General features: G+C 42.2%; 1 protein-coding gene across 1 annotated transcript in view; it reads left to right on the top strand.

The window, feature by feature from the left end:
* Window positions 1-25,874, top strand: part of CSMD1 (CUB and Sushi multiple domains 1) — a 1,741,289-nt gene that overhangs the window by 1,694,471 nt on the left and 20,944 nt on the right. The window contains exons 53-62 of the mRNA XM_060001344.1: window positions 691-864; window positions 2,261-2,434; window positions 9,266-9,454; window positions 12,113-12,286; window positions 13,080-13,262; window positions 19,553-19,729; window positions 20,364-20,543; window positions 22,795-22,968; window positions 23,257-23,430; window positions 25,114-25,187. Of these exons, the coding sequence (XP_059857327.1) occupies window positions 691-864; window positions 2,261-2,434; window positions 9,266-9,454; window positions 12,113-12,286; window positions 13,080-13,262; window positions 19,553-19,729; window positions 20,364-20,543; window positions 22,795-22,968; window positions 23,257-23,430; window positions 25,114-25,187 (1,673 nt within the window). The remainder of the gene's footprint in view (window positions 1-690; window positions 865-2,260; window positions 2,435-9,265; window positions 9,455-12,112; window positions 12,287-13,079; window positions 13,263-19,552; window positions 19,730-20,363; window positions 20,544-22,794; window positions 22,969-23,256; window positions 23,431-25,113; window positions 25,188-25,874) is intronic.

The raw sequence follows: 25,874 nt of genomic DNA, 5'->3' as shown, positions 1-25,874 counted from the left end.
TGAACTTATTTTCTGATATCAATCCTTCCTTTGGAATTTCACAGATAGTTCAGGAATCTAGTCTCTCACGGGAGATCCTTCCATCCTTTTCTTTGCTACCCATTTTCAATAGGGTTACAAAACTTATATTAATTCCAAGTGACTCTTCCTTTCTTTTGGCCTTTATTTGGAAATAGAATAAATAGATAAATAACATAAAATATCAATAAGTAAAAGAAATAAACGGAGAAACCATAACTGAGTAAATACCTTCTAACAATTTTATATTTGAACGATTACTTATGTTACCCGCAATTGTTGAGAAAAATTCATGAGTTGAAGAAAACTCTATCAAATAAAAAATATATAAATGGAAAAAATTCCAATAATGTTTGCATTCAGTGCTGTCAGTCACTGGACAATAAAGATAAACTAATTTTGAATGTAGTACTTTCATAAGTTTAGATTTTTTTTATTGGCGTATACTTGATTTACAATGGTGTGTTAATTTTTCCTGTGCAGCATAGTGACCCAGTTTTACATATACATATATATCCTTTTGTATATTCTTCTCCATCCTGGTTTATCCCAGGATGTTGAATAGAGTTCCCCGTGCCATTCCGTGGGACTCTGTTGTTTCTCCACGAATGTGGTACTTTTATAGAAGGCAAGCTCTCCAGCGTGTTTTTGTTGGTTTTGCTTGCTTTTCAGCTGGCCACTGCGGCTCCCCGGATCCCATCGTGAACGGCCACATCAGCGGCGACGGCTTCAGTTACAGGGACACCGTGGTTTATCAGTGCAACCCCGGTTTCCGGCTCGTGGGGACTTCCGTCCGGATATGCTTGCAAGACCACAAGTGGTCCGGACACACCCCAGTCTGTGTCCGTAAGTACAGCCTGTGAACTAAGTCAGCGGGTGCTTCCCTTCGTGGTGTTTTCTTTTGTCATTAGGTCATAACACAGACACGTTTAAGCTCAGAGAAAGGATGGAGAGCTGTCGGAAGAGAGAGAACGTGGGCGCCCCTCCCTTTCCGTCTTTGGTCCTTCTCCCGTTCCATGTCCTTCCGACGCCTCCTCCAGGCTCCCTCCACATTGAGTTTGCTCACCAGCTCATCTCAGATGGGTCCCAGGATGAGGGATGTCAGGCATTCATTCCCCCAACGTTGTCCCAGGACGACAAGGTGGAAACAGCATCCCACCAGAGGAGGATAGAGGTGCTGGGTCCGAGTCTGCAGGTTGGCTTTGCAGGGGCCCCACGGTGGCCACCCCTCAAGCGTCTGTGTTGTTTTGTGTTCTTGTCATTGCTTCATCAAGAACGCAGAGAGTTTGTACGCAGTCGTCCCTTTAATAAAGAGGTGAAATTGTATGTAACCATTGTCCTCAAACTTCATAACTTGAGAGACGAATGCTGACTCCTGTTTTTAGAAGAAATTGTACCCTTATGCAAATTTCCTTTTAAACCAATTTTTTTTCCTAATATGTTCTTTATTTTCCTAAACAAAGGGATTGTTGATGTAAGTTTAGGACAGTGACAGGTGTTCTCTGTGATAGTGCTGTGGTAACTGTACACAGTTCAAAGGTGAAAGCTTTACTTAGAAGAAAAAATTGTTGACAAGATAAATGAGAAGGAAAACACCAGTTTTACAACTGTAATGTGTTTCTTTTGAAAGGGCCAGTGAAGGATATGTTCCTGATTTATATTGCTGTTATTGTGGACATGACATAGTGAGGGTTGGCTATGTTCCAAAGGACCATACAATAGGGAATGTCAAAGAAAATATGATTTGAGCATGTACTCCTATTTTTGCTAATTTCATGATGTTTAAATTCATATTGGATTAATTTATACATACACAATTTAAATTATCATCCAAGTCCCTATAATGTTTCAAGATGAGAGTTCCACAAAGTTAGCTGGTGTGTTCTAAGGGGAAAAAATTCAGAACTCACAATTAATACAAAAATTTAGCATCTCTTGTTTTTCACTGCTTTATTTTAAAATTACCTGATATTCTATCATGATGTAAGAAATAATAATGATGACGATGAAGAAAGTACGTTTGCCAGGCGCTAGTTATTTTCCACGATTATAATAAAAACTTGTGGATTCAGCCCATGATTCTTTCTCTCAATATTCCCTTCCAAATATAAACACAATCTGCAACATATCTGATTAGCTGTCAACCCCTCAATTCGTACATTTAACATACCTGCACATGTATTAATAAGGAATGTCAAGTGAGAGTGATGACTTGTTAACGTGGACCTGTCTTCCTCCGTAGCCATCACCTGCGGCCACCCAGGGAACCCTGCGCACGGCTTCACTAATGGCAGCGAGTTCAACCTGAATGATGTCGTGAACTTCACCTGCAACACCGGCTACTTGTTGCAGGGCGCATCTCGAGCCCAGTGTAGGAGCAACGGCCAGTGGAGCAGCCCTCTGCCCACCTGCCGAGGTAGGAGAGCTTCCTCCGGGGTTAGTGAGGGCTGAATCATAACACCCGGGAGCCTGTCTGCGTGCGTAGAGGGTGAAGCTTCCCCTCCAGAGTCAGGGCTTCTGAAAGCGCCTTTTGTTGTGGTGGGAAAACATTTCTGAGTATAACACGCAAATCGCTCCATGGCCTCTTTCTTGCTATTGGCCAGATATTCAGTCAAAAAACCCTGGGATTCGCTACTTCAAAGACTACTCGTCTTCCGTTTGTCTTTCTCTCCATTTATGTGCTTATTTATTTCTGCCACATATATTCCACATCTTTGGTCCCTAAGCTTCTAGCCTTATGGATATATTTGAGAAGTTCTTATTGCTTTTAAATCTCAAGTTTTAGAAATTCACTTCTTTAGAAATCGACACATAGATCTGGACTAACGCCTAAATTTCCGAGGGAATGCTGCTTTGTAGTTTTTGTATTTCTAGATGTTTGAGCTCATGCTATTTAAGGTTTTGCTTCAAATACTTTCCCTTAAAACATCTCCTTCAAATATTTTCCATTAAAACATCTCTCTTACTGAAGACGCATGCATGTCCTTCCATGTGAAGGTGAAGTTCTTCGTTGTTTTGGTTTGGATTTTTTGGTAATAATATGGTATTAAAGGCAGACACTTACGGAGGTCCCTTGCTCTGACAATCACCCACCTTCCCACTGGGCTCCAAGGGAGCTGTATTCAAATGCAACAATAGCAGAATAGGAATCCAGGCATGTTTTAAATAGCAGTTATGTGAAATTGGCTACAAACTGTTGAGCCTGGCACGTGTCTATATCAGAGTGCTTGGCTTAAGCTCAAAGACAAAGTAAAGCCTCCTAATTCCACTTCCCTCTAAAACTCCCTTTTCAATGTTGTAAAGACTTGCTGTGAAGAGCAGAGACCCCAGGTTCCCTGTTCTCACTGTCCCCAGAAAGCAGGCTTCGGGTGTGTCCTGTTTGGGGGGGGATGGAGTATCTCACAGAGACGCCCCTGGTTTCTTGTTCCAAAGCTCCAGCTGGTCTCCTGACAGCGTGGGGCTCTGGTCAGCTTGGCCATTGACAAGTTCATCTTGTAGGTTATAGGTTATATATTATAATTGTATTAGTCAGGGCCATGGAACGGGGTGACCGGGGTTAGGGGACATCTCGGAATGTGTGAGCCAGGGCAGGAAGCTGGCTTCTAAATGACCTCTAGCCCCTCTGCCTTCCACGTGGGGCCACCTTGGCAAACCCTAAATGCTGACCGAGTATCGTGGTGCACGTGGCTGTGATGAGCACGGGGACTCGCTCAGCCTCACCCTCACCTCCCACAGGGAAACGTGGGGCCCACGTGTCTGCCAGGAGCCCTGAGCACGTGGACAGCAGTGGAAAGGCTTAGCTGTAGGTGTCTGGCACCCGGTAAGGCAGCTGCAAAGATTTAGGAAAAGATTAAACACCTTTAATCAAACTGTTTTCTCTGTCCTCTACAACAAGGAAAAAAACAGCACAACTGAAAGAATGGTTACAAATGAAGGCCCTTCAATTTGGGTTCAGTTTATCTTCACACAGGGTTATGGCCTAACTGTGCCTTTGATGCCTGAGGTGTACGAGAACCATCTATATCCATTCCCCCCAAACCCTTCTACTCAACTTAATTTAATATTTATTAAGCACCTACTGTGTTCCGAATGCTGTGCTGCACACTGTCAGTATAGAGATGGGTGTAATACTTCATACCTTTAAGTAGATACCATTCCGGGGGCTAATTAGGGGGAGAAGGTCCCCACGGCTCCTGAGACTCTGTCCACTGCACACAGTACATTCTGGCGAAATGACAGATTGAGTAAGTTCAAAACAGCAGGCTTTTAATTATCAAAACTCTTTTTGTTTCTGTACTTCATTTTCCTCTAACTTATGCCAAAAAGAGAGAGAGAAGAAATTAAATGCCTATCATTTATTAATGGTTTTTGGTGTTTTACGATAGATACTAGGTCCTTTAGATATCTATGGCGCAGTTTAAAGAATGCTAGAATGTGTTTTAAAGTCTTCAGTATTGATTTTGACTTTTCTTACCTTCCTCCCTTTTCTTTAAAAATAGAAATGGTCTTATTTTTTTAGTAGACGTTATTTTTTAGAGCAGTTTAGGTTCATGGCAAAGTTGGGCTGAAGGTACAGAGATTTCCCATAAACCCCCTGCCCCCACCCATGCACAGCCCCACCTCACCCCCCAATGTCACCACCCCCACCAGATGGTGCATTTGTTATCATTGATGAACCTGAATGGACACGTCATCTCACCCAGAGTCCACAGGTGACATGAGGGTTCACTCTTGGTGTTAGACGGTCTGTATGTTTGGACAGGTGCACAATGAGTGACACGTATCCACCACCGCCACATATCTTGCAGAGTGTTTTCATGACCCTAAAGTTTCTCTGTGCCCCACTTATTCATCCCTCCTCCTGCCCCCAGCCCCTGGCAACCCCTGATCGTTTTCCTGTCTCCATAGTTCTGCCTCTTCCACAGTGTCATACAGTTGGAATCACACAGTATATAACCATTTCAGATTGGCTTTTTTCATTTAGTAAATGCATTTAAGTTTCCTCTATGCTTTTTAATGGTTTGATAGCTCATTTCTTTTCAGTGATGAATAATATTCCATCGTCCCGATGGACCCCAGTTTATCCATTCACGTACCGAGGGACATCGGGTCGCTTCCAAGTTTTGGCAACTATGAGTAAAGCTGCTGTTTTCATTCCTGTGCAGGTTTTTGTGTGGATATAAGTTGTTAACTCCTTTGGGTAAATATTAAGGAGCGTGATTGCTGGATTGTATGGTAAGAGTATGTTTATTTTTGTAAGAAATCCAAACTGTCCTCCAAAGTGGCTGCACCATTTTGCATTCCCACCAGCAATGAATAAGAGCTCCTGTTGCTCCACAACCTCGCCAGTGTTTGCTGTTGTCAGTGCTCTGGATTTTGGCCGTTCTAATAGGTGTGTAGTGGAATCTCATTATTGTTTTAATTTGCATTTCCCTGATGACATATGATGTGGAGCATCTTTTCATAGGATTATTTGCCATCAGTAGGTCTTATTTGCTGAGGTGTCAGTTAAGGTCTTTGGCCCATTTTTAGTTGGGTTGTTTCTCTTCTTATTGTTGAGTTTTAAGAGTTTTTTTTTTTAATGTTTCAGATTACTGTCCTTTATCAGTTATGTCTTTTCTAATATTTTCTCTTAACCTGTGGCTTGTCTCCTCCTTCTCTTGACACTGCCTTTGGAAGAGCAGAACTTTAAAATTAGTACTTAATTTTAAAAGCTGACACTTCAAAAACGTCTGATGAAGGAGGAGATGACTGACAAACAGTCCTCCGAGTGCTGAGGGGATTGGAAATCACCCCCTCATCTCCCGGGTGCCTCCCGCTCGTGTTTCTGTTATTTTCTATTGCTCTGTTTTGCTTCATTTATGAACTAAGAGATACAATCTAGTGCACAGAATTTACATGCATATTATTCGACCAGGAAAAGCATGAATTCAAAGAGGTCAGACTTATAAAGACAGTGAAGCATCAGAAGAAAATGGCATGAAACTCATAAAGTTAACAAAAATAGCTACTCTCTTCATAAAACTTCCAGGGATTCTTCAAGGTGTGTACTGCAGTATGGCCTGATTCTTACCTTATGTGGTTCCTTGAATAAACCCCCAGATGGTTCAGGGTGTTGTGTCTCACATCAGCATCCTGTCGTGCTTGATTTCTTCTCCCAAATACTTGATGTGATTCTCAGATGTCTAATCTGTGGAGGTCAATGAGTTGTGGCATCCTGAGTAATCCTACAGCATCTGATTAATGATGCAGAAGAGAAACCCCACGAGGACTTTGGAATGAATTCCCAGTAAATCTGTGCTAAAGTGAGGCTGACTTACACAGATTTCCACAAAGTCTCTCCACCCTGGACTCACCTTTTACCCTCAGACTCAGCCCTTCCCAGGGAAAAGCTCTGGCCATGCCAGCTGTGTTCGTGATAAATCAGAACCCTCCAATCCAGGAAGCGACTCACCCCCTGGTTCTATCTTTACACACAGGATCAGGAAAATAAATAAATAAAAGAAGGGATCCTTTTTGCTAGTAGTAATATCTTTCTGGAATAAATAAATTATATGGATATAAATTTCATAAAAAGGAATGAAAACAGATGTCTTCACATTTATTTTAAGAATCAGATTATGCCTACTGTTCCAGAGGCCCCCGTTTCTATAGAAGAGCTTTCTGAATCTTTGTCTCCTACATTCAAATATGTGTCAACATGAGCTTAAAAAGTTCATTCAGTTCAAGGAGAAATAAATGAGTATACCAAGTCTGGCAGTTTTAGGATGAGTCACTTAATATTTTCTTTCCTTGTGTAATAATTTTTGTGTTACATGCAAATGTTTGGAGGTTTTATTTTCTCTTTCTTATCTACAGTTTTGTGGGATTGGCCATTTAAACTCAGAGAATTAAAATATATGTCCTTTGCTATTACAGACACGAGTATAAAGAAAATTAAGAAAATATGGGGTGAGTGAAGGTTCTGTTCTGTTTAGAGAGGAATAAAAAAGGAAACAAAAAAAACTCACTAAACTTGCATCACTGAATCCAGGGTCTTGTAGTGAATCCTCAAGTTCACTGGAGAATATCAGTTTTCTTCTATGAACAGTCAAAGAAATACTACCTTCCTCTTAGGTTCCCATGAGTTCTAAGTAAGCCAGTGCACGTGAAACGCTTAGCAAAGTGCCTGGCGCATAGGAGGCGCTCAGTCTCCCTGCCCCCACTCCCACCCACCTCTGAAATTTAACTAGAATCAACTATAATCAATCAGAACCTTCTTTATCAAACCCGAATGTCTCATTACACCTAAAACCAATTTCTTTATTCTTATCAGTTAGTGATAAAAGATGAAAGGTAACTTTCATATGTTTGAAAAATAGTCATCGTAAGTTGCTTTTGGTGACTGGTAATCCTACGTTTAAATTTTGATTCATCCAAGTAAACAAGTTGGAAATGTTTATTCTGTGTGATACACTGAATAGTCACCTCACCTTCGACTGTCCTCTCAACTTCATGAAACTCGTGAATTCTGAGCAGCTCTCCTCCCGACATGGTGGGGCTCAGAGAGCCCTGCTCTCCTCGGCCGGCCAAGGGGGGATGCAGGCGGACCTCACCGTTACCGGAGCGATAACTGCTTCTCTTTTCTTTCTCTTCTTGCTTCCAGCCCCACCCTTCTCTTGACCCCAAACACATAATGGCTCTTGCTTTGTGCACTTTGTCTTTCTCACCCACCGCACAATCAGGCTGCGTTCAGGAAAGCTGGGCCCGAATATAAAACTATGAATTAAAGGAAGGAGGAGCCCAGTGGGGCGTGCGGAGTCCCAGGGCGCATGAGGCATGGGCCGGGCGCCCTGGCGCAGGAAGGCTCGGCACCTCCACGTGGGTCGCCTAAGCGGTGTCCTTTCCTCTCACTGCAGAGAGTCTGCTGTGGTTTGGGGACCGTCCTCTAAGCACGATGTAAGCTCAAACTCGACACCATAGCGTCTTTGGCCTTCGGGCCAAGGCAACACCTTCCTGCTTTTGAAGGTCAGACACAAGGGAGCTGTTTCTGTCTCCTGGGCTTGACATGCAACTCTAAGTGCCCAATAGGCCGATGCAGGCGTTTTTCAGGTCATAAAAATAATCGTGCAAGTCAGTGACACTTTTTCCAAATAGCTAATGCCTGCTATTACGGTGGGTTTGGTGACAGTTTTATTGCAGGTGCAATGCACTATGGAGCCTTCAAAATACTTGCCGGGGCTCCGTAAACTTGTTTGCTTGACTCGAAAGAACCTGTCTTTCTTCTATCAACTCAGGATTGGTTTCAGAAGGATAGGATATTATTCTGCAGCGCTGAAAGGGACCCTTGTCCGCCTCTGATCCGCCCACCCCGTCGTCCTGGGGACAGAGAGAAATCAGGGTGCAGACGGGCAGGGTTTGCCTTTGGCCGCTGGGACACCGAGTGCAGTGGCTGCCTGGGAACTTGTCATGCTACCGGCTTCTGAGCCAGAAATATCTGGAGAGAGCACGGCTCCCCAGCAGCTGTCCCATTCAGCGGTGGGCGGGTCAGAGAGAGAGAATTGGGGCTCTTTCTTTCCTCTGCACCTGCGAAAGCACGTGGCTGGTTCCCTCCCAGATGCCAGCCGGCACTCAGGCTCAGAGAGTGTCATTCAGATGAACCAGGCCCATCCCACTGTCGCTGCCGGAGCTGTTTCTACAGGGGAAGAAGCTTAAATCAGAGGCTGCCTTAATTTACACTTCTATTAAGTGTTGATAGAGGAGTTGTCATTTTTCTCTGCCTTAGACACATAACAGAAATGACTTAGGCACATATTGAAGCATTAGCGCATGTCATGGTGGGGTGGGAATTAATTCCTGTGTCCCAGGCTGTCCTGAAGTACCACAGTCGCATACAAATATGTAGACTAACTTCAGCCGTTTCTATTTTAACATTTACATAACATAAAAACCTAACCAGGGAAACGAATTTTAGACCTTACATTGAAGAAGCCTATTATTAGGAAACAGTTAAAGACCGTCAGCCTCGTGTTGTTAAAGGTGCTATCGTAGCCGATATATTGCTTGACACGGTTTGAAGCATAACGGCCCAAAGCAGGAAGTGGGATTCGTCAAGGGCACAGGGTTTCACAAACTTTGGCTGTCATGCTGTCATCCTGCCAACTTTCTAAAACCACGAGGAGGAGTTTGCCTTCTCTGCCCGTCTGTCTGTTTTGTTTATGAACGTATAGCTGCATTTGAATAATGTGCACCGCGCTTTCCTTTGCAGTGGTGAACTGCTCGGATCCAGGCTTTGTGGAAAATGCCGTTCGTCACGAGCAACAGAATTTCCCCGAGAGTTTTGAATATGGAATGAGTGTCGTCTATCACTGCAAGAAGGGATTTTACTTGCTGGGATCTTCTGCCTTAACCTGTATGGCAAATGGCTTATGGGATCGCTCTTTGCCCAAGTGTTTGGGTAAGTGAGGGTCCTTTTGGCCACAGAGCCCTGTAAGAACACCACCAACAGAACATGGTTTTTTTCAAGTATTCAAAACGGTACTGATTTTTAATTCTCTCTACCCACCCCCATCACAAATCATATTTGTTATTATGACAACTTTATAGGTTGGCCAGAAATCACCAAATGCAGCTCACACTAGTTTCGCGGGAAGAAAGGGGCGGGGGTGCTGGCCTGCTCGCAAAGCTGGCCCCAGAGGGAGACGGACCCGGCTCGCGGGCTCCGCCTGGACCGGGCTGTCTCTGTGTCTGCTGTTGCTGCGTGTCTCCTGCTTCGGGCCAGCAGGGAGGCTAATCCAGCAGTTCAAACGAGCACCAGTGGCCTCCAGACGGCGCCTCTTGCAACACCCCGAGTCTCTCAACACCATGCATCTGTCTGGACCCAGGTTCAGAAATATTGGCAAGAGGCTATAAACGGAGTCTCCATCTATTGACCTAGTGTCTGTGGCCGGAAGGGTGGTGCTCTCTGAGGGGCCTGATCTGGGTCTCATCAGCGCTTCTGGTACAGTCCGATGTGAACATGATAAAAAAGATAGTGTCCTGGTCGTAACTTCCTCCCGACCCATAGGTTTAAACAAGAGGAGGGCGGATTGCCGTGAAGAACGGGGTGCTCAGGACAGACAAGATAGGCTGCCGCTATAGCTCCCCTCCAAACACTATTAACAGTACATTTTAGACCGTATAGGTTCACAAGGACACTTTCTTTTTTACCCAAATAGCTATAGTATTACTTTCTTTCACTTGAAAAATCATATTGTCCTTTAGCTCAGAGAGAATTTTCTTGTTAAAACATAGTCTGAAAATGAAGGAAAAGGAGTCACTCTCCTTGGCCTTTTAAAAATCAGTCAGAAACAAAACAAAACAATCCTCGTCTTTTTAGTATTCATTTTGTGTGGGTAGAAAAAATAGGAAATGACAATCACATTATAAATGGAACTTACTGGAAAAAGTGATAATCGCTTTCACCTGTGACAATTACGGCGTTTCCAGTACATTTTCAGAGTGGATTGGTGCCGGAGACTTTTTTCCTGCAAGTCAGGGTCTCACAAAGCCCTTTCAGTCTACCCGGAAACCTGTCTCAAATTCTAACTGTAACAAAACAACGAATTCCTACAGAGAAAGAGAGCGATGACTTTCAAAAACAAACGTACAGGCTTACATGACAAAACACACCTGTAAATGTATTACTACCCTCATCAAGCTTTATGTTTTCTGGTTTTCTGTGCCTTCACACATGGGAATTTTTCAGAGAAATTAGTTTTGTTTGTTTTTCTCCCCAAAGATTTCTCTTGCATCTTCCCTGGCGTCTGTGAGACTTGTATTGGTTGTTGCAATGATGCCAGCATGCTCCAACCTCCAGGAACCAGGTTTTAACTGATCTCATTTTCCAAGGGGCGACTTCCCACAACTTGCGGTCATTAACCGCTGGAATTACCATGAATTTGGGAATACACGCTCGCAGAGGAGGTTTTGTTTTCACGTGCGCTTCAGCAGCTAACCTCCATCTCAATTTTTGCTGTTATACTGTTCCACTGATTTTTTTCTTTTATTTCACCTGGAACTGATCATTTACCAACAATTTCACTGATTCAGCTCTAGTTACCTTCTTTTTAGGACTCCGTAGGTACACTGCTCTTGTCCAGTGAGTGGATGTCAGTGTAAGACAGTCTCAGGGGAGGGCTTATGTGACTCAGGGGGTGGGTAATGCCTTCCAACCTTTCTAACCTGCCCCTCTGGCTGGCATCACTTGGGGGTTGTCAGTGACCGAATGCAGCCCCTCGAGGATGTTAAACCAGCAGAGCCTTTGAATACTCTTTGGCATCATCAGCCCAGGTAGCTGTTTGTACGTGGTATAAAATTTGCCCATGGCTAACCCTAATTTTGGACTTTATAGAAAGGGAGAGATATGTCTTTACCATCCTATGGTAATCTGGATTCTAGAATTTTCCTTCTTGAGAGATAATTATGATTAGATGATGGGCCTGATTTGGTGTAATTATAAAGAAATGAGTGGACTACTTGAGGAAAATATTAATCAGTAATTTATTATTATTTTTTTTTCCTTAAACATTTTAGATTGCCACCTATTCAAAGAAAAATTGTTAGATGGTCTCTCTAGACATGGGAACTGGAAGAGGAAGCAGATTTGACCGAGTTTTGTCCCCAAGCAAAGCATGATTGTCATACTAACTGGAGAAATAATGGAAATAGTCTTGGTGAATCTATGTTAGTTTCTGACATTTTGTGTAACACTGCTTGTTTAGGATACAGTTAAGGGCAGATGGAAAAAATTTAGGTAGAGTGACTTTCTTTTTTGAAAACCTAAATATCAATTTCTACCTTAAGCAAAGCTATCTTAACCTAATAAAAAAAACAAACAAAAACTTCATTGACAGACCCTTTCGTGGACTTCAGTAACGTGACTATTCGGGGTAGGGGGAGGGTCGTCTGGAAATGGGCATTTCTTATCCACAGGGCACTGCAGCGGTGTGCAGTGTATCTGGGTGTTTTTTGTTAATAGGTGATGATTGTATGAGTCTCTAAGGGACATTGACCAACACAAAGCAGCTTAACAGGAACAATGTACTCATTGATTTGATTTGATTTTTTTCTTAAGTTATTTCGTGTGGACACCCAGGGGTCCCTGCCAACGCCATCCTAACTGGAGACCTGTTTACATCTGGGGCCGTGGTTCACTACTCATGCCAAGGGAGACGAAGTCTCGTAGGCAACAGCAGCAGGACTTGCCAGGAGGACAGTCACTGGAGCGGAGCCCTGCCCCACTGCACAGGTGGGCATGACGCAGTCAGCTCTTCATTCCAGGTATTGGGTAGTGATGCCACTCTCTGAAGTCGGTATTACTCCGTTCCAGCCAAGTGCGCCTTTATGACGTAGCGTCAGCGTCGTCTTCATCTTCCTTCCCTTTGAACACTATCGCGACACATTTTCCTCTGCAGGAGTCTCCCTAGCGCCTGAGTAGGAAGCTTGCTCACCTTGACTCAGTTTGCCCCTGTTTTCCCCTCCTTTTCTGTGCTTCCTCTCAGTTCTTCCACATCTTTCCTGTCTCTGTCGTCAATTGTTAAATCAATCCTGTTTGGAAAAAATATCAACTTAATTCTTCCATGAATGTTTCATAATAAACAAAATATGTAAACATAATAAACAAAATAAACATAATCAGCAGATGGACACAGTGTAGAAGCATCAAACCTCTCATTTGATTTTTTTCGTTCCCAACACACCTTCACCCCCATCTCCTCGTCAGCATCCTCACCAGCACTTCCAACGAGCAATTCCTGCATTTACCATCCCCAGTATTTTATTTCTTCTAAAGAATATCAATTATTGTACAACCATATTTTAATAAGCTATTTCGATTGTAGTTACACAGAAACGATTTCTTAGCGTCTTCCGTTTTTGTGCTGTAATAAAGAAAATCTCTCAGGAGATTTCCAGAATGCTGTATGACTGTAACTGTGTTTGATACACATTTACATAAAGTTTCATTCCCTTTAAACATAACAGCCCTGTTTTAAACGAGTCTAACAGCATTGAGTATTGCCATACGTGTTTGTGTTCCATAGGAAATAATCCTGGATTTTGCGGTGATCCAGGGACCCCAGCACATGGGTCTCGGCTTGGAGATGAGTTTAAGGCCAAGAGCCTTCTCCGCTTCTCCTGTGAAATGGGCTACCAGCTGAGGGGCTCGGCAGAGCGAACGTGTCTGCTCAACGGGTCGTGGTCAGGACTGCAGCCTGTGTGCGAGGGTAAGTTCAAGCCTGAAAGTCAGCGTTTCAGGTTGAAACCAGGTAACTCGCTCTAAAATGACCAGTAACATTCCACAAAAATCCTACAGGTTTACACTATTTCTACAATTAACCTACTTACTCCCCAAACGTATAAGAGAATCATCAAAAAGCACAGCTGGTTATACGGAGGTACCTGACTGTTCAAAAGATCATACGACACTGTCCTCACCCTTTGGAAGTCCATGGTCTAAAGGAGGTGTCTGTCTTCTCCTGGTGACGTTCTCTGTGTGACTTTGCCGTGTTTTGTGGCTGCTGGTGGTGAGAGCTGAGGCGAAGGAGTTGTGAGTAGGGCAGAGTGAGTCGCTGCTGGGAGCTCCCTGCAGGCTGGAAGAGGCTTCTGTTCACACGTTCCTTCCAGGCTGTTGGTGGTCCTTGTTCAGAGCACTGTGTTGCAAAAGATTCTCAGGTTACTTTCCGTATAATATTTTGGAGTGAGTCTATTTTATTGTACTATTTAAGAGGCATGATAGGAAATGGTGGGAAACCCCAGTAATAACAGTAAAATGCCACAGCTCTTTATAGCCACGATGTCATGTCTTGGCCATGCCTGTCTTAAGCACAGGTAAGCTGACATGTCATGAGTGTGTTCAGAGTCTAGAAAATAACTGAGTTAGAATTCGGACAGATAAGACTTTAACATTTGCACACAAACTTCTCAGTGACTGAATTTTCAAGTCTAAAACAGTTACACAAATTAATTACCTATTTTTACATGTATGAAACACTTTCCATAGAATTTGATCAGCTTGAATAAACTCACACAATATCAACACCAGAAATATAGATCAAGTTCCCTTAATCTTTATTTTCCCTACTATGTCAACTCTCCTTGTACTGTCACTCATTTGATTATAGGTGTTATACAGATAAGTAGACTATAATATGCATGTATCTAATCTGACTATATTTTACATAGTTAACTGTATCATATGTAGTCTACACAATATAAAATGATATGTATGAATAAGCCAATCCTATGTATGCGTGTGTGTGTATCCTCTCATTGAGAGTCAGAGATTATCCTGGTTATTATAGTCAAAGACCTATCTCTCTCTCTATAGAGATAAGTATACATGATAATCCAAGATAATGTTTGACTCCAAATTGCCTCTTGACAATCAAGTTAATGTAAATCTTAAGATTAGGCCCTAAAGAAGTTAAATCAAATATGACTAAGTAGTTGTGGGGAAATGTCATCTGCAGCTGTGATTTGCAGGGTGATGCCATTTCTATTGACTGCAGTATGCGACTATAAGTTAGTAGAACTTTTCTCACTCTCAGTTCCCTCCCCTGTTGTAGAAATTTGAATGTTAAAATTTGCATGAGAGCATGTCTTTCTCACCAAAACCAGAACATTTCGTTTTCTGTTCTATAATATAGTACCTCAAAGTTACACATGACCTTCGTAATCTACAATTACACCCCATCTAACCTTTTCTCTATACCACACCTGTGAATTTTTGGTCAAGAAGTATTTGAACATTATGAAAATTAAATAAGATTTCCACGTCAATCCATGACATATTAAACGATAGTAGGCCCACCTTCTTATTGAGAACAACTATAAAACAACAAAATACATGAGACAATTACGTGAGTTATTAAACAACAGACAGGGCGTGACTGTGTTCCTTAGGAGAAAATAAATAAGGTGAGCTCCATAACCCCTCTGTCACTCTGTGCATTTTTCTTGCTGGGAAGCTGGGAAGCAGAACCCAGGTGGTACAGTGACTTGGTGAGGTGATGAGGTAGAAATTGTTTTAGGTTACTGAAATGGAATTTGCAGAAACGGGAATCCAGGAAGAGGGAGCTGACAATGGGAGGGCCCCAGAATTCTGTAGGCGTGTTCACAGGTGGCTCAGCTGAGGGCTGGGCCGACAAGCACGCGTGAGACTCAGTGATGCACAGACCTTCTTAGCGGAGAGCAGACCTGTGGTAGTAGAAGTCATACCGTACTGAGAGACACTGTACACGCAGGATGCTTCTTGGAGGCCTAGAGAGCCCATACATTGTGAATAGGTACCACTCCCTAAAATCAGGGGGACAGGCTAGAACTAAGAGCAAATCATGTTAGGACTCAGACTAACTAGCTCTCCGCTAACAGAATAAACCTGATGACAAGACCCAGAAGATCTATAACTACTTCAAAAGCCCACCAGAGCAAAGCCAACATCTTTTAAAGGAATGACATGCTCCATGCAGTAGTTCATTCACAATGTCCAGCATACGATAAACAGTTACTGCATCGGCACAACCCAGGACAATATGACCCACAGTCCAACCAACCAACCAACCAACCAACCAACTAAACAAACAATAGGGATAGAATCTGATCCTGAGATGACCCAAATGTTGAAAAACACAATAAGGATTTAAATAAGCTATTAAAAATATGTTCAAGACTTTACAGTAAATTGAATTGAAACAGGGAATCTCAACAGAGAAATGAAAATAATGAAAGAGAATCAAATGGAAACTCTGGAAATGAAAAGTACATTATCTGATAAAAAGTTTTCTGGATCAACTTAGCAGATGAAAAATGTCAGAAGGATCAGTTAACTTGCATACAGGTCAGTGAAAATTATCCAATCTGAAAAACAGAGGGAAAGAAGATGGAGAAGAAGAATCCCAGCACGATAATTTCCTTTTGGATAATATCAAGCAGTTTAATGTACTTGTAATTGGGTTCTAGAAGAGAAGGAGAGAATGGTGCAGAAAATTATTTGAAAAAATACTGGTTAAAAGTTAACCAAATTTGGTGGGGAAATATAGCTTCCAAGGCTCAACAAACCTCCCTTAGATACATTCTGTGCTATTAGGGATGGTCATTTACTTGAGACTGTACATTCTATATTGGGTTTATCTCAAGCACTTTATTGCAAATTTAAAAGTGAAAAAATTAAAGTGGTTGAGAGTGAGTAATGTTTTCCATACAAATCTCACTTTGTTGCTGGGATATGACACTATGAGCTTTATTCCAGCAAAACATAAAGGAATTCATTTATTTGATTAGGGGAGCTTAATTGGACTTCATTTCATGATGTACTTAGACTATACAAAGTACTCTTTAAATAGCATTTAGTTTATCAAAAGTCAGAAATTCAAAGGGTTCCTATAAAATCCTTATAAACTTGGACCTTAAAATCTGTATACAGAAAGTTGAGTTACTAAAATGTTTCAATACTAAAAATATTTCTCAGATATGCCCCACAAAACTGGCTACTTCCAAATTGCATTGTACAGCTATCATGGGAAGCTGCATAATTAATTAATAGTATGTGTTACACTCGCTAAAACAACAAATGATGGGTAGGATATATGACTAACTCCCCTTCCCACTCCCCCTCTCCACATGTAGAGGTCTTAAAACTTTTTTGGAGCATCTGTTGCTTTATGTTTTTTCTCCCTTGTTATCGTAGGTCCGTATCTTTGGGGCACATATTCTTTTTTGTAGAAAATGGGGTTATCAGTGACTTTTTCATTGCCACAAAGGTTAGCCATGACCTATATATTCAATCCCCTAACCGAGGTCACCTCCCTCCTGATAATTTACCTTCTCTGAATCTGTTAAAAACATGAGCTCCTGATGGATATTGCAATAAATTATAAAGAGGAGGAGTCATGCATCACAAAAGAAAAATGTTTTAAAAATTCTTCAACATCAAAGAACTTAAATTTATAATATATTTTCATCACTTTAAGCCATGTTTTCTTTTGTTAGCAACCTCATCTTTTAATCACAGGCTCATTGACTTACTTTTCAAATGGATATATCTTACCAAGTTGCTTAAATATAACTACATCTTTGGGGTTAGTTGCATTAGGCAACTCTTAATCCTCTTTGCCACGAGATTATGATAAAGTTGACCTTTTATTCAGGTAATGGACTAAAATGGGATTGAAATGATGATAATGAAAATAACAATACTAGTACTACTACTAATCTACCAGATTGTTTACTAGGCGTTTTACACTTGGTATGTGTAATCTTACAACAACAGGGAGCAATTATCTTTCTTATACCCATTTTACAGTGAAGACACTACATGTTGAGAACTTGAATTGATCACTAACATTTACTTAACTTGTATGATCAGAGAGTCAAACCTATAACTATTTGACTCAATTTAACAGCAATCTTCCTAATACAGCATGCTAAGTGAATGGTACTGATATCTATGAACAATAAAGTGCATCTGGAATAAGTATAATGCTATTTTATTATAAATTGATAAAAAAGAAAATAATCTTTTACCAAAAGGAATCACATTAACCAAATGTACTTTAAAAATGATGTATTTTAAAAGAAATTTTAACTTGTAATTTTAAAAGAAATCTTGTCTTCCTTTTAGTGACCCTACATTTAATCTCTTGTTTTGCTTTAGTGATATAGTCCCCGTATGTCTTACAACATTAAGACCTTGATGTAAAAACAGCTATGTTGACTCTGTTTTCTAACCCTCATTTTCATAGGCAAAGCCATCAGTGAAAGTGTCCCTGTCAGGAAAAAAAAAGTTAACCATGAATTTGATTTTATAGGATACAATATTTGAGGGAACTTTATAAACATTAGGATGTCATTATTATGATGGACATTCTTTCACTGACAATATATTAAGTTGAATATGTTTTCAACAGTGACCTGCTTTAGTTTAGCATTAGTCCTTCACAGATCACTTTTGAAAATTGCTACATAGATTTTAATAGCAGATATGATTAGAATAAAATATAATGATATACCCAGGTGTCTTTTGTTATGAATTAGATCAATATAATTCTTTGCTTTGTCAGGCTTGCACTCATACATGTGTGCAGTAACTGTGCACAGGAAATGATGAATCAGTATTTGTTGAATGGATGAGGAATTGTCTTGAATAGGCCAACAGCTTGGATTTTTGCAATGTGAAATTTTTATTTATGTCACAGCCATCAAAGAACTTTTGAGCTTTAGAGAATGTTAGATATCCTCTGCTTCAAGATTGATAACTATATCTCATCTCAAATGCCAACCAAGAAACTACTGAACAATCTGTGTTCGAAGGGATTGTAAGTCCAAAACCCAGACTCATCAGGGAAGAGGGTTATAATTGATAAGTTATGTCCTACGTGGGCACAGGCATAGAAGCACCAGCATGTGTGCTTTTTATTTGTCAAACAAGATCTAGTCCAACCTGAGAGTATGTGCATTTTTTAACATAATATGATAGGGAATTCCCTAAACTTCCATTATAGTGGCTTTTACTTTGCAATCTGTTTTCTTTCACATTTTTAGGAAGAGTGTGTCTTTATTCTCAAGGCTAGATTTGAAAGTGGAGCAATTAAATAGGCAAGAGTATTTGCAAATACTTTGGTCATTCTCAGAAAAAGAACTCATGATACATTGTGGTTATTAAAATTCACATTCTTTGTACGTCTGCCTGTTGTGCATTATTGTGGGAGGCTAAGGAGGAAAAATAACCGTCTTTATGGTAAATGGGTTTGACTGAAAAAGGCAAAAAACCTGTTATGGATTAAAATCTTCACCTTGATACACACCCAGCAGCTGCTGAGTTTCCTTGTTCACTGACGAAGGAATACACATGACAGATACTCAGAGTGTAGATCTGTTACACCGCCCAGCATGAGCTGAAGTCTTCATGCCTGTACATGGCATTGCAGTCGTCTGGAGAGAGATTTAAGGTGCAGCCATTCCGAAGCCGGTTAACGCAGCTGCCCGTAGACTGGGGAACATTGAGGAGACCGTTTCACAGAACAGTTTAAGTGTAGTCATTCGTATTTCTCAGGCCTCCCTTATTTTTTAAAATGAATTGTCCTGGAGATGTAAAATATGACCTGATTTGCCCAGGTTTTTTAACTCAGCTATTGCAAGAGGGAGACAATTCTGAGTCACTAGTATCATACAGACTCTTTAAAAGAGCATGATAATTTTACTGTTTGTTATAAACATGTTAAATCTCAGACTACCATGGTTTTGAATTGTCAGTGCTTTAACTCATCTTTTAATCTGTTTGGAAGTAATGCGTTTTAGAAAAGACGATGCAAACATGTAGCTTTTGCACATTCGTAACTCATCCATAAGAGAATGGCATGAGTCTTAGAGTAAAATATGTGGGAAAAGTTTCCCATGGTTACGTGTCCTGTGATTTTTGGAATAAATGAGCAGTCTGCTACCCCGATGGCCTTTGGCCTCTCAGGTTCCTCACGTGGTGACGGGTCTCTCTGTACGGCCCGGTTTTGTTCCCTCACAGCCGTGTCCTGTGGGAACCCGGGGACGCCCACCCACGGCATGATCGTCAGCAGCGACGGCGTCCTGTTCTCCAGCTCCGTGGTCTACGCCTGCTGGGACGGCTACAGGACCTCGGGGCTGACCACGCGGCACTGCACCGCCAACGGGACCTGGACGGGTACAGCCCCCGACTGCACACGTGAGTGGCCTGCTGTCCTGGTGGGTCCAGGGCATCACAGTGACATCTACCTGACAGAGAAAATAAATTGATTTTATAGTGTTGTACTGATTTTTTAATCCATAGAGAAAACAGGATTATATCATATCATACATATGTTTGATATTATGGCCAATTATTAAACACTTTTAGATTTTTCTTCACTTTCTTATTTATATGGTTGAAAGTGCTTTGCATGGCTGGTTGGGTTGGATATTGTAAAACTGAGGTCCAAGAAAGTCAAGGTTTGTTCTCTCTGTAGACCAGTTAGTCTGAGGGAAACGGGACAGGTGCTTGGTTCTCTGCTCTCAGCCTGTGCCTCTGTGCTTGACTCTGTGGTGTGACCCCTCATCACGCCTAACCCAGGACTGGACATGGGTGCCAGCTGTCACCTGCACAGCCAACCACCAGTGGGATAGAAACGAGCGGTTCCAAACATGCAGCCTTCTGACCGCCGGCCAGTAAAACTGTCAAACAGAGAGAGGGGGGTATTGCTGTAATAACACGTGCCTTAACCACTCTGAATAGCAGCTTAAGGAGAGTCACTTCAATAGAAACCAGGAACACGTCATTTCATGATAATGTGTTTCTCCGACTCTTTTTCTTCACTTACCAGTTATAAGCTGTGGAGATCCAGGTACGCCGGCAAATGGCCTCCAGTTTGGGACAGATTTCACCTTCAACAGTACGGTCAGCTACCAGTGTAACCCCGGCTACACCATGGAGCCTGCCACATCCTCCACTATCCGCTGCACCAAAGACAGTGCGTGGGATCACAGCAAACCTACCTGCAAAGGTCTGTGGTTCTACTCACGCATATAGAAGTCTTTATTGTGTTACGTTTTATTTCATTTTGCAAGCCTCTATGTAGACCTTCTATGTGCCAGGCATTCTTGTAAACTCATTCGCAAATATTAAGTCACTTCATTTTCTTAATACTTTAATCTCCGCTTTACAGACGGGAGACTGACTCACAGAGGGTTTTAGTAAATGCTCAGGATCACAGATCAGGGCTTGGAGACATCAGGGTTCACTGGCAGTCACACTCCCTCTGGAGTCTGTGCTGTGAACCCCAGCTTTGCTCTCTTGGCCAACGTGGCCGTGTTAAGTCTGCGGCAGATACGATAGGGACTGTTACCATGGGGATGTAGAGTCAGGTCAGAGAGAGAAGCCAGTCATCAAATAAGGCAGAAGAGGGGCAGAGATTGTCAGTGCGTGATGTTCTGTGGGCTTTGGATGCGGAGACTAACGATGCCACATGGTGTGGAGATGGTATGGAAAGATTTACGACTTGGACAGCAGACTTTCCAGGGAGAGCAGAGCGGGCGGAAGGTGTCTGCATGGCTTGAGGGAAGCAGGGGGGCAGGGGGGGACAGCTGTACCGGGGCTGGATTTGCACAGTTAGGGCTCTGCAGCAACACCAGAGGGAGCCTGCGGGCTCTTGTCAGCTGGGCCAGAGGGGACGGGAGAGGGGAGGGTATTAAAAAGGGGTGCCCGACTCTTCATTAGACGGCAGACAGATAAAAACCGTGAGTGGAGAGCTGGAGCAGCAGGAAGCCCTAGCGAGGAAGGCGCCGTGCTCAGAGGGCTCTGAAGGACAGGTAGTTTGTGTAGAGCTTGTTGTGAGGCTCGGGTGAGACCTCCGCACCCTGACGGCGGTGTTTCCAACCCTCCTGGCCTGGGCGGTTCTGGGCGCGCCCTGGTTTCCTCCCGCTGGAGGGTGAGGGCCCCTGTCTTCCGCCCGTCTTTGCATCTGCAGTTATTGATACGATGCTGCTGTGGAGCAGGTGTTACACGGATGTGTAGTGAAGCTCACACAGTCATGTTGGGACTGTTGCGGCCACGTGAGCTTGTCGATAGCACTTGTCCATAGATTGTCAGGTCCCTGGGACTTCACATGTTTGTGTGGGTCTCTGTCCCTCTGTTGCGTTAATAATACTTCCCTGGCCAGCCAGGCCCTTGCAGAAGAGACCTGTCTCTCCACCTGAACTCTTCTCCCGCTGGCCGCCCTCGTCCTCCCCTCCGTGGAACCATGTCACTCGTCACCGCTCCCACCTGGGGGCCTTGCCGCTTGATGTCGTCTGTCTAGAGACACATGCCCCCAATCTTCACATAGGGATTCTCCAGAAATATTTGCTGAATAGACAGAGAGAAGGTTGAATGGCAAGAGAAGGGCCCATTTCCAGCTTCCGGCTGTGCATGAGTGGTTCTGGGTCTGTGTGTCTTTCTCGCGTGCGAATGCCCATGAGAAACTGCAGGTGAGAGAATTATAGGTGAGTCTTCCTTCCTGCTGCCTCCTGCTGCCTGGACTGTCACTGGCAAACCTCCTCCAATGTGAAAAGTCTAGGAGCGCTTGGATCTTCAGGGAAGCTTTTAGACAAGGCATCTTAGAATAACGGCTAGAGTGGGAACGGTGGACGCCAGCACCAGCTGGGGAGTCACTTGTGAGAACCGTGTTCTGGCCCGAAGCTCCTAGACTGTGATAAAACCCTGGCAAGTGGTTTCTTACAGAATCTTCTTCAACCATGCAGTCACTGGTTTTTAATTCTTCAGCAAATGGATCAACAGACTATGTCTTTTGGAAATTATATGCTATCTTTATATAAAGAAAAAAATACAGATAGAGGGAGAAATTCTTACCATCTGTATGTATAAATTCAGAAGTCTGTACTCATGTCATGGGACCACGTTCTGACTGGATTTGTCTCTGGTAAACAACATAAAAAGACACAAATCGAACAGCAGTCTTTCTTTCTTTCTTGGTCTTATACATATTGAGACTGTTGTGTTTAATCCCACACTTGCTTTTACAGTGTGATATCTCTTGACTTTGCTTGGCTTTTATGGACTTGATCTAAATTAATGAAGAAATATTGGAGAAAAGTTTTATTATTTTGATTTACTTTCTCAATAATCTTCTATTAAAAAATGCAGCCCTTTGTAGATGTCATTTGCAACGCAGGTAAAATGAAAATGTTAGTCTTTGGTGCATTATGGTTGTGGTGGAAACTCTAGAATGTTGAATCCCATGTGTTCTCTGGAAACAGCTGTCATGTGTGGTCAACCTCCTCCAGTTCAGGATGGGAAAGTGGAAGGATCAGATTTACGCTGGGGCGCCAGGGTGAGCTACAGCTGCGCCCAGGGCTTCCAGCTCTCTCACCCCGCCATCCTCTCCTGCGAAGGCCGTGGCGTGTGGAAAGGAGAGGTCCCCCAATGCCTGCGTAAGTCCTCTGGGAGAACCGGCTCCCGGTCTCATTTGCAAATCACCAACATGCACACCCTCGGTTACAGTCTGAGGAAAAGAGCCTGCGTGATTTATAGCCACGTTACAATAGGTAAAAATTCCAGTTTGAGACTCCACTGCCCAAGGGCAGATTCTGTTCTTTTCATCATTTGTTGGTTTAATAGTGATACCTAGAGATTTAATGGAAACTAGTTAAACAAGTTTAGTAGGTTAAGCTAATCCAGGGACACAGAATGCGAACCGACGTCTCTGTTGTTTTCTACAGCTGTGTTCTGTGGAGACCCGGGCACGCCTGCTGAGGGACGACTCAGTGGGAAAAGCTTCACCTATAGATCTGAAGTCTTCTTCCAGTGCAGATCTCCCTTCATCCTGGTGGGGTCATCACGGAGAGTCTGCCAAGCGGATGGCACGTGGAGTGGCACACAGCCCACCTGCATCGGTACTGATGACATGACAGCCCTGAGGGGCTTGGGGATGAGGACATTTCATTTTAAAACTGGACCATTTGTGGGCACATAGATAACGTTCTTATAGGTAATGCTCTGCGTAGGCGCTAATCAGCTACACTGATGGGCAGCCTCTCTTAAATCGTGCCAACTGAGTTGGCAGTTCATGTTACGAGTCGTTTAAAAATTGCTCCCAGAGTCTGTTCTCTTACCCCAGTCCCTCTATCTCCTGCCCATCTCAACCAACAGCCACGTTCTTTAGGGGGAAGAGAAGCGCCACTATTGCTGTGGCACCAGAGGGACACCTGAGCCTTTGCTTTCCTGTCCCCCTGTCCCCCACTAAACTGTCTGCACCGCTGGCCACGGTAGAGAGGGCTGCAGGGACACTCGTGCTCTGTTGACTTTCCAACATGAAAATGAAACTTCAAGTCAGAAGACACTCTGTATGTGACCTAACCCCTCATTTTTAGACCTAATCTCTGTCTCATGGAAAGGGTTCAGGTAGAAATTACAGTGGTCGAAAGTCACTCCATCAGCGGTACAGAGACCTGAATCCTCCATTCTCCACTCAGAGCCTCTTTTCCTCCTGCAGACTCAAGGTGATGGCCAGGGTCATTCTGCTCGCCCAGCTCTCCTGAGCACAAGACGCGTAGCAAGCAATTAATGATTTATATCCTTGGTTGTTTTCTAAGAAATTAAATCGTATCTGCTTAATACGGTTTTTTGAGTTTGCTCTTGTGGCACTTAAGAGGTACCAGGGGTACATTTTTGCACTGAAATCTAAAGATGTTTTAAGAAACACTTTTTACAAAAAATAGTCCTTTGTCATTACATTATTTACTCATGTGTATGTACATTTTTGTATATTAATTTATGAATGATTTTTTCAGGAAAAAATACATATTCAGGAACCAAAAAAAATACAGTGTTAGAAATAATTTCATTTAAGCACTGCCTTTTCTAGTTAATGTTTACTGCCACTTGGTTTAAACTATTGCTTTACTGTAGCTGTTTCTGAAAAACTTAAAAAAAATGTTTTTCTTCCCCTGATATGTTAGTTTCTCTTGAAAACATACTTTTTAAAAGAAGTTATCTATTTTGTTTTCCCACTAGCAGTGGAGAGCAGCCGTAGTAAAGCTGAAGTGCTCGCTGATGGCTGAAGTACTGCATTTTTTGGAAAATTATCAGTGTTGGTCTACTGTATGCTTCTGTTTCTAAGCATTAAGTATACGCCTCATTTTGAAATCTTGAAGAAAATTAATTCAGGACATTTGGAGTAATGTAATATATGGCCAAAGGAGATGGTAATTAATTAAATCCTTAAAAAATGATCATAATAGATAATTATTGAAGATAATATACTATTAACCAACCAATACATCAGTAGAGAAAAATTAAACCAGAGAATGGAAAAGAATGTGCTTATTCTGATGATATAGAAAATAATATACAGAGCAATTCAGAGTCTGCTAAAGCACTAAAAATTAATATCTAAAGAAAATATCTGAAAAAAAGGCAAAAAGAGCAATTTAATTTTAAACTTTTGTGCAAAACATCTTGCACATTTGACAAAACACAATCTTCTGAATTTCATGAGACCTGTTAGTAAAAGTGTTAGAGTCCCGGTAATAACCATACCTGGTCCTCTAACTTGTTGTTTTAATTGTGAATTTCAGATCCTGCTCACAACACCTGCCCGGACCCCGGTACCCCACAGTTTGGAATACAGAATAGCTCAAGAGGATACGAGGTTCTCCATTTTTACTTCACCATGTTTTTCTCTACGTTGAAAGGAAACTGATACTTAAACATATGTTTTTATGTACCGTATTTGATTCAAGTTACATTTGCCCAAACAAAATCCATTCAGAGAGGATTTCTGCTTGTTATTTGAACTGTCAACACTGAGATAACTGTATGTATCTTATTTATACAGTATTAACTGCTATATTAATTTCTATTTGAAAGCAGGCATATTTTTATATTTTTTGTCTGCTGAACTGACACAGCAAATCTCAAAGCAGGGTGACTTGCCACTGAAGAGCTACAAATAAAAAGACCCCATTTGGTGACCTGATAGAATAGGTGAATGGTATTAAATTCTAGAGACAAAAACAGAAGAAGGAAATGTGTTCAGGCCCCATAGTCTAGGGTTCCTGTATGGTATCTCTTCTCTGTATGATCTCTCATAACTCTAAGAGTGGTTAGCATGCTCAATATTGAATATTTTCAATGTTCATTTGACTTTTTAAATAAAAAGTACATTAACATGAATATTGGAGAAATACCTAAAGATGGAAAGTAATGAAGCTTGAAATACAATGTTTCAACCATCTTAAGTAATCGAGTGACTTCAGGGGTCTCTGATCAGATGGCTTTGAAAGCCAGAGGTAAATATGCACTCTGTTAATTTAGAATAAAAGTCCTGTTAATTTAG

Source organism: Delphinus delphis, chromosome 21 (genome assembly GCF_949987515.2).
Source record: "Delphinus delphis chromosome 21, mDelDel1.2, whole genome shotgun sequence".
NCBI classification, from domain to species: Eukaryota; Metazoa; Chordata; class Mammalia; order Artiodactyla; family Delphinidae; genus Delphinus; species Delphinus delphis.
This window is presented reverse-complemented; position numbering and strand designations above follow the sequence as displayed.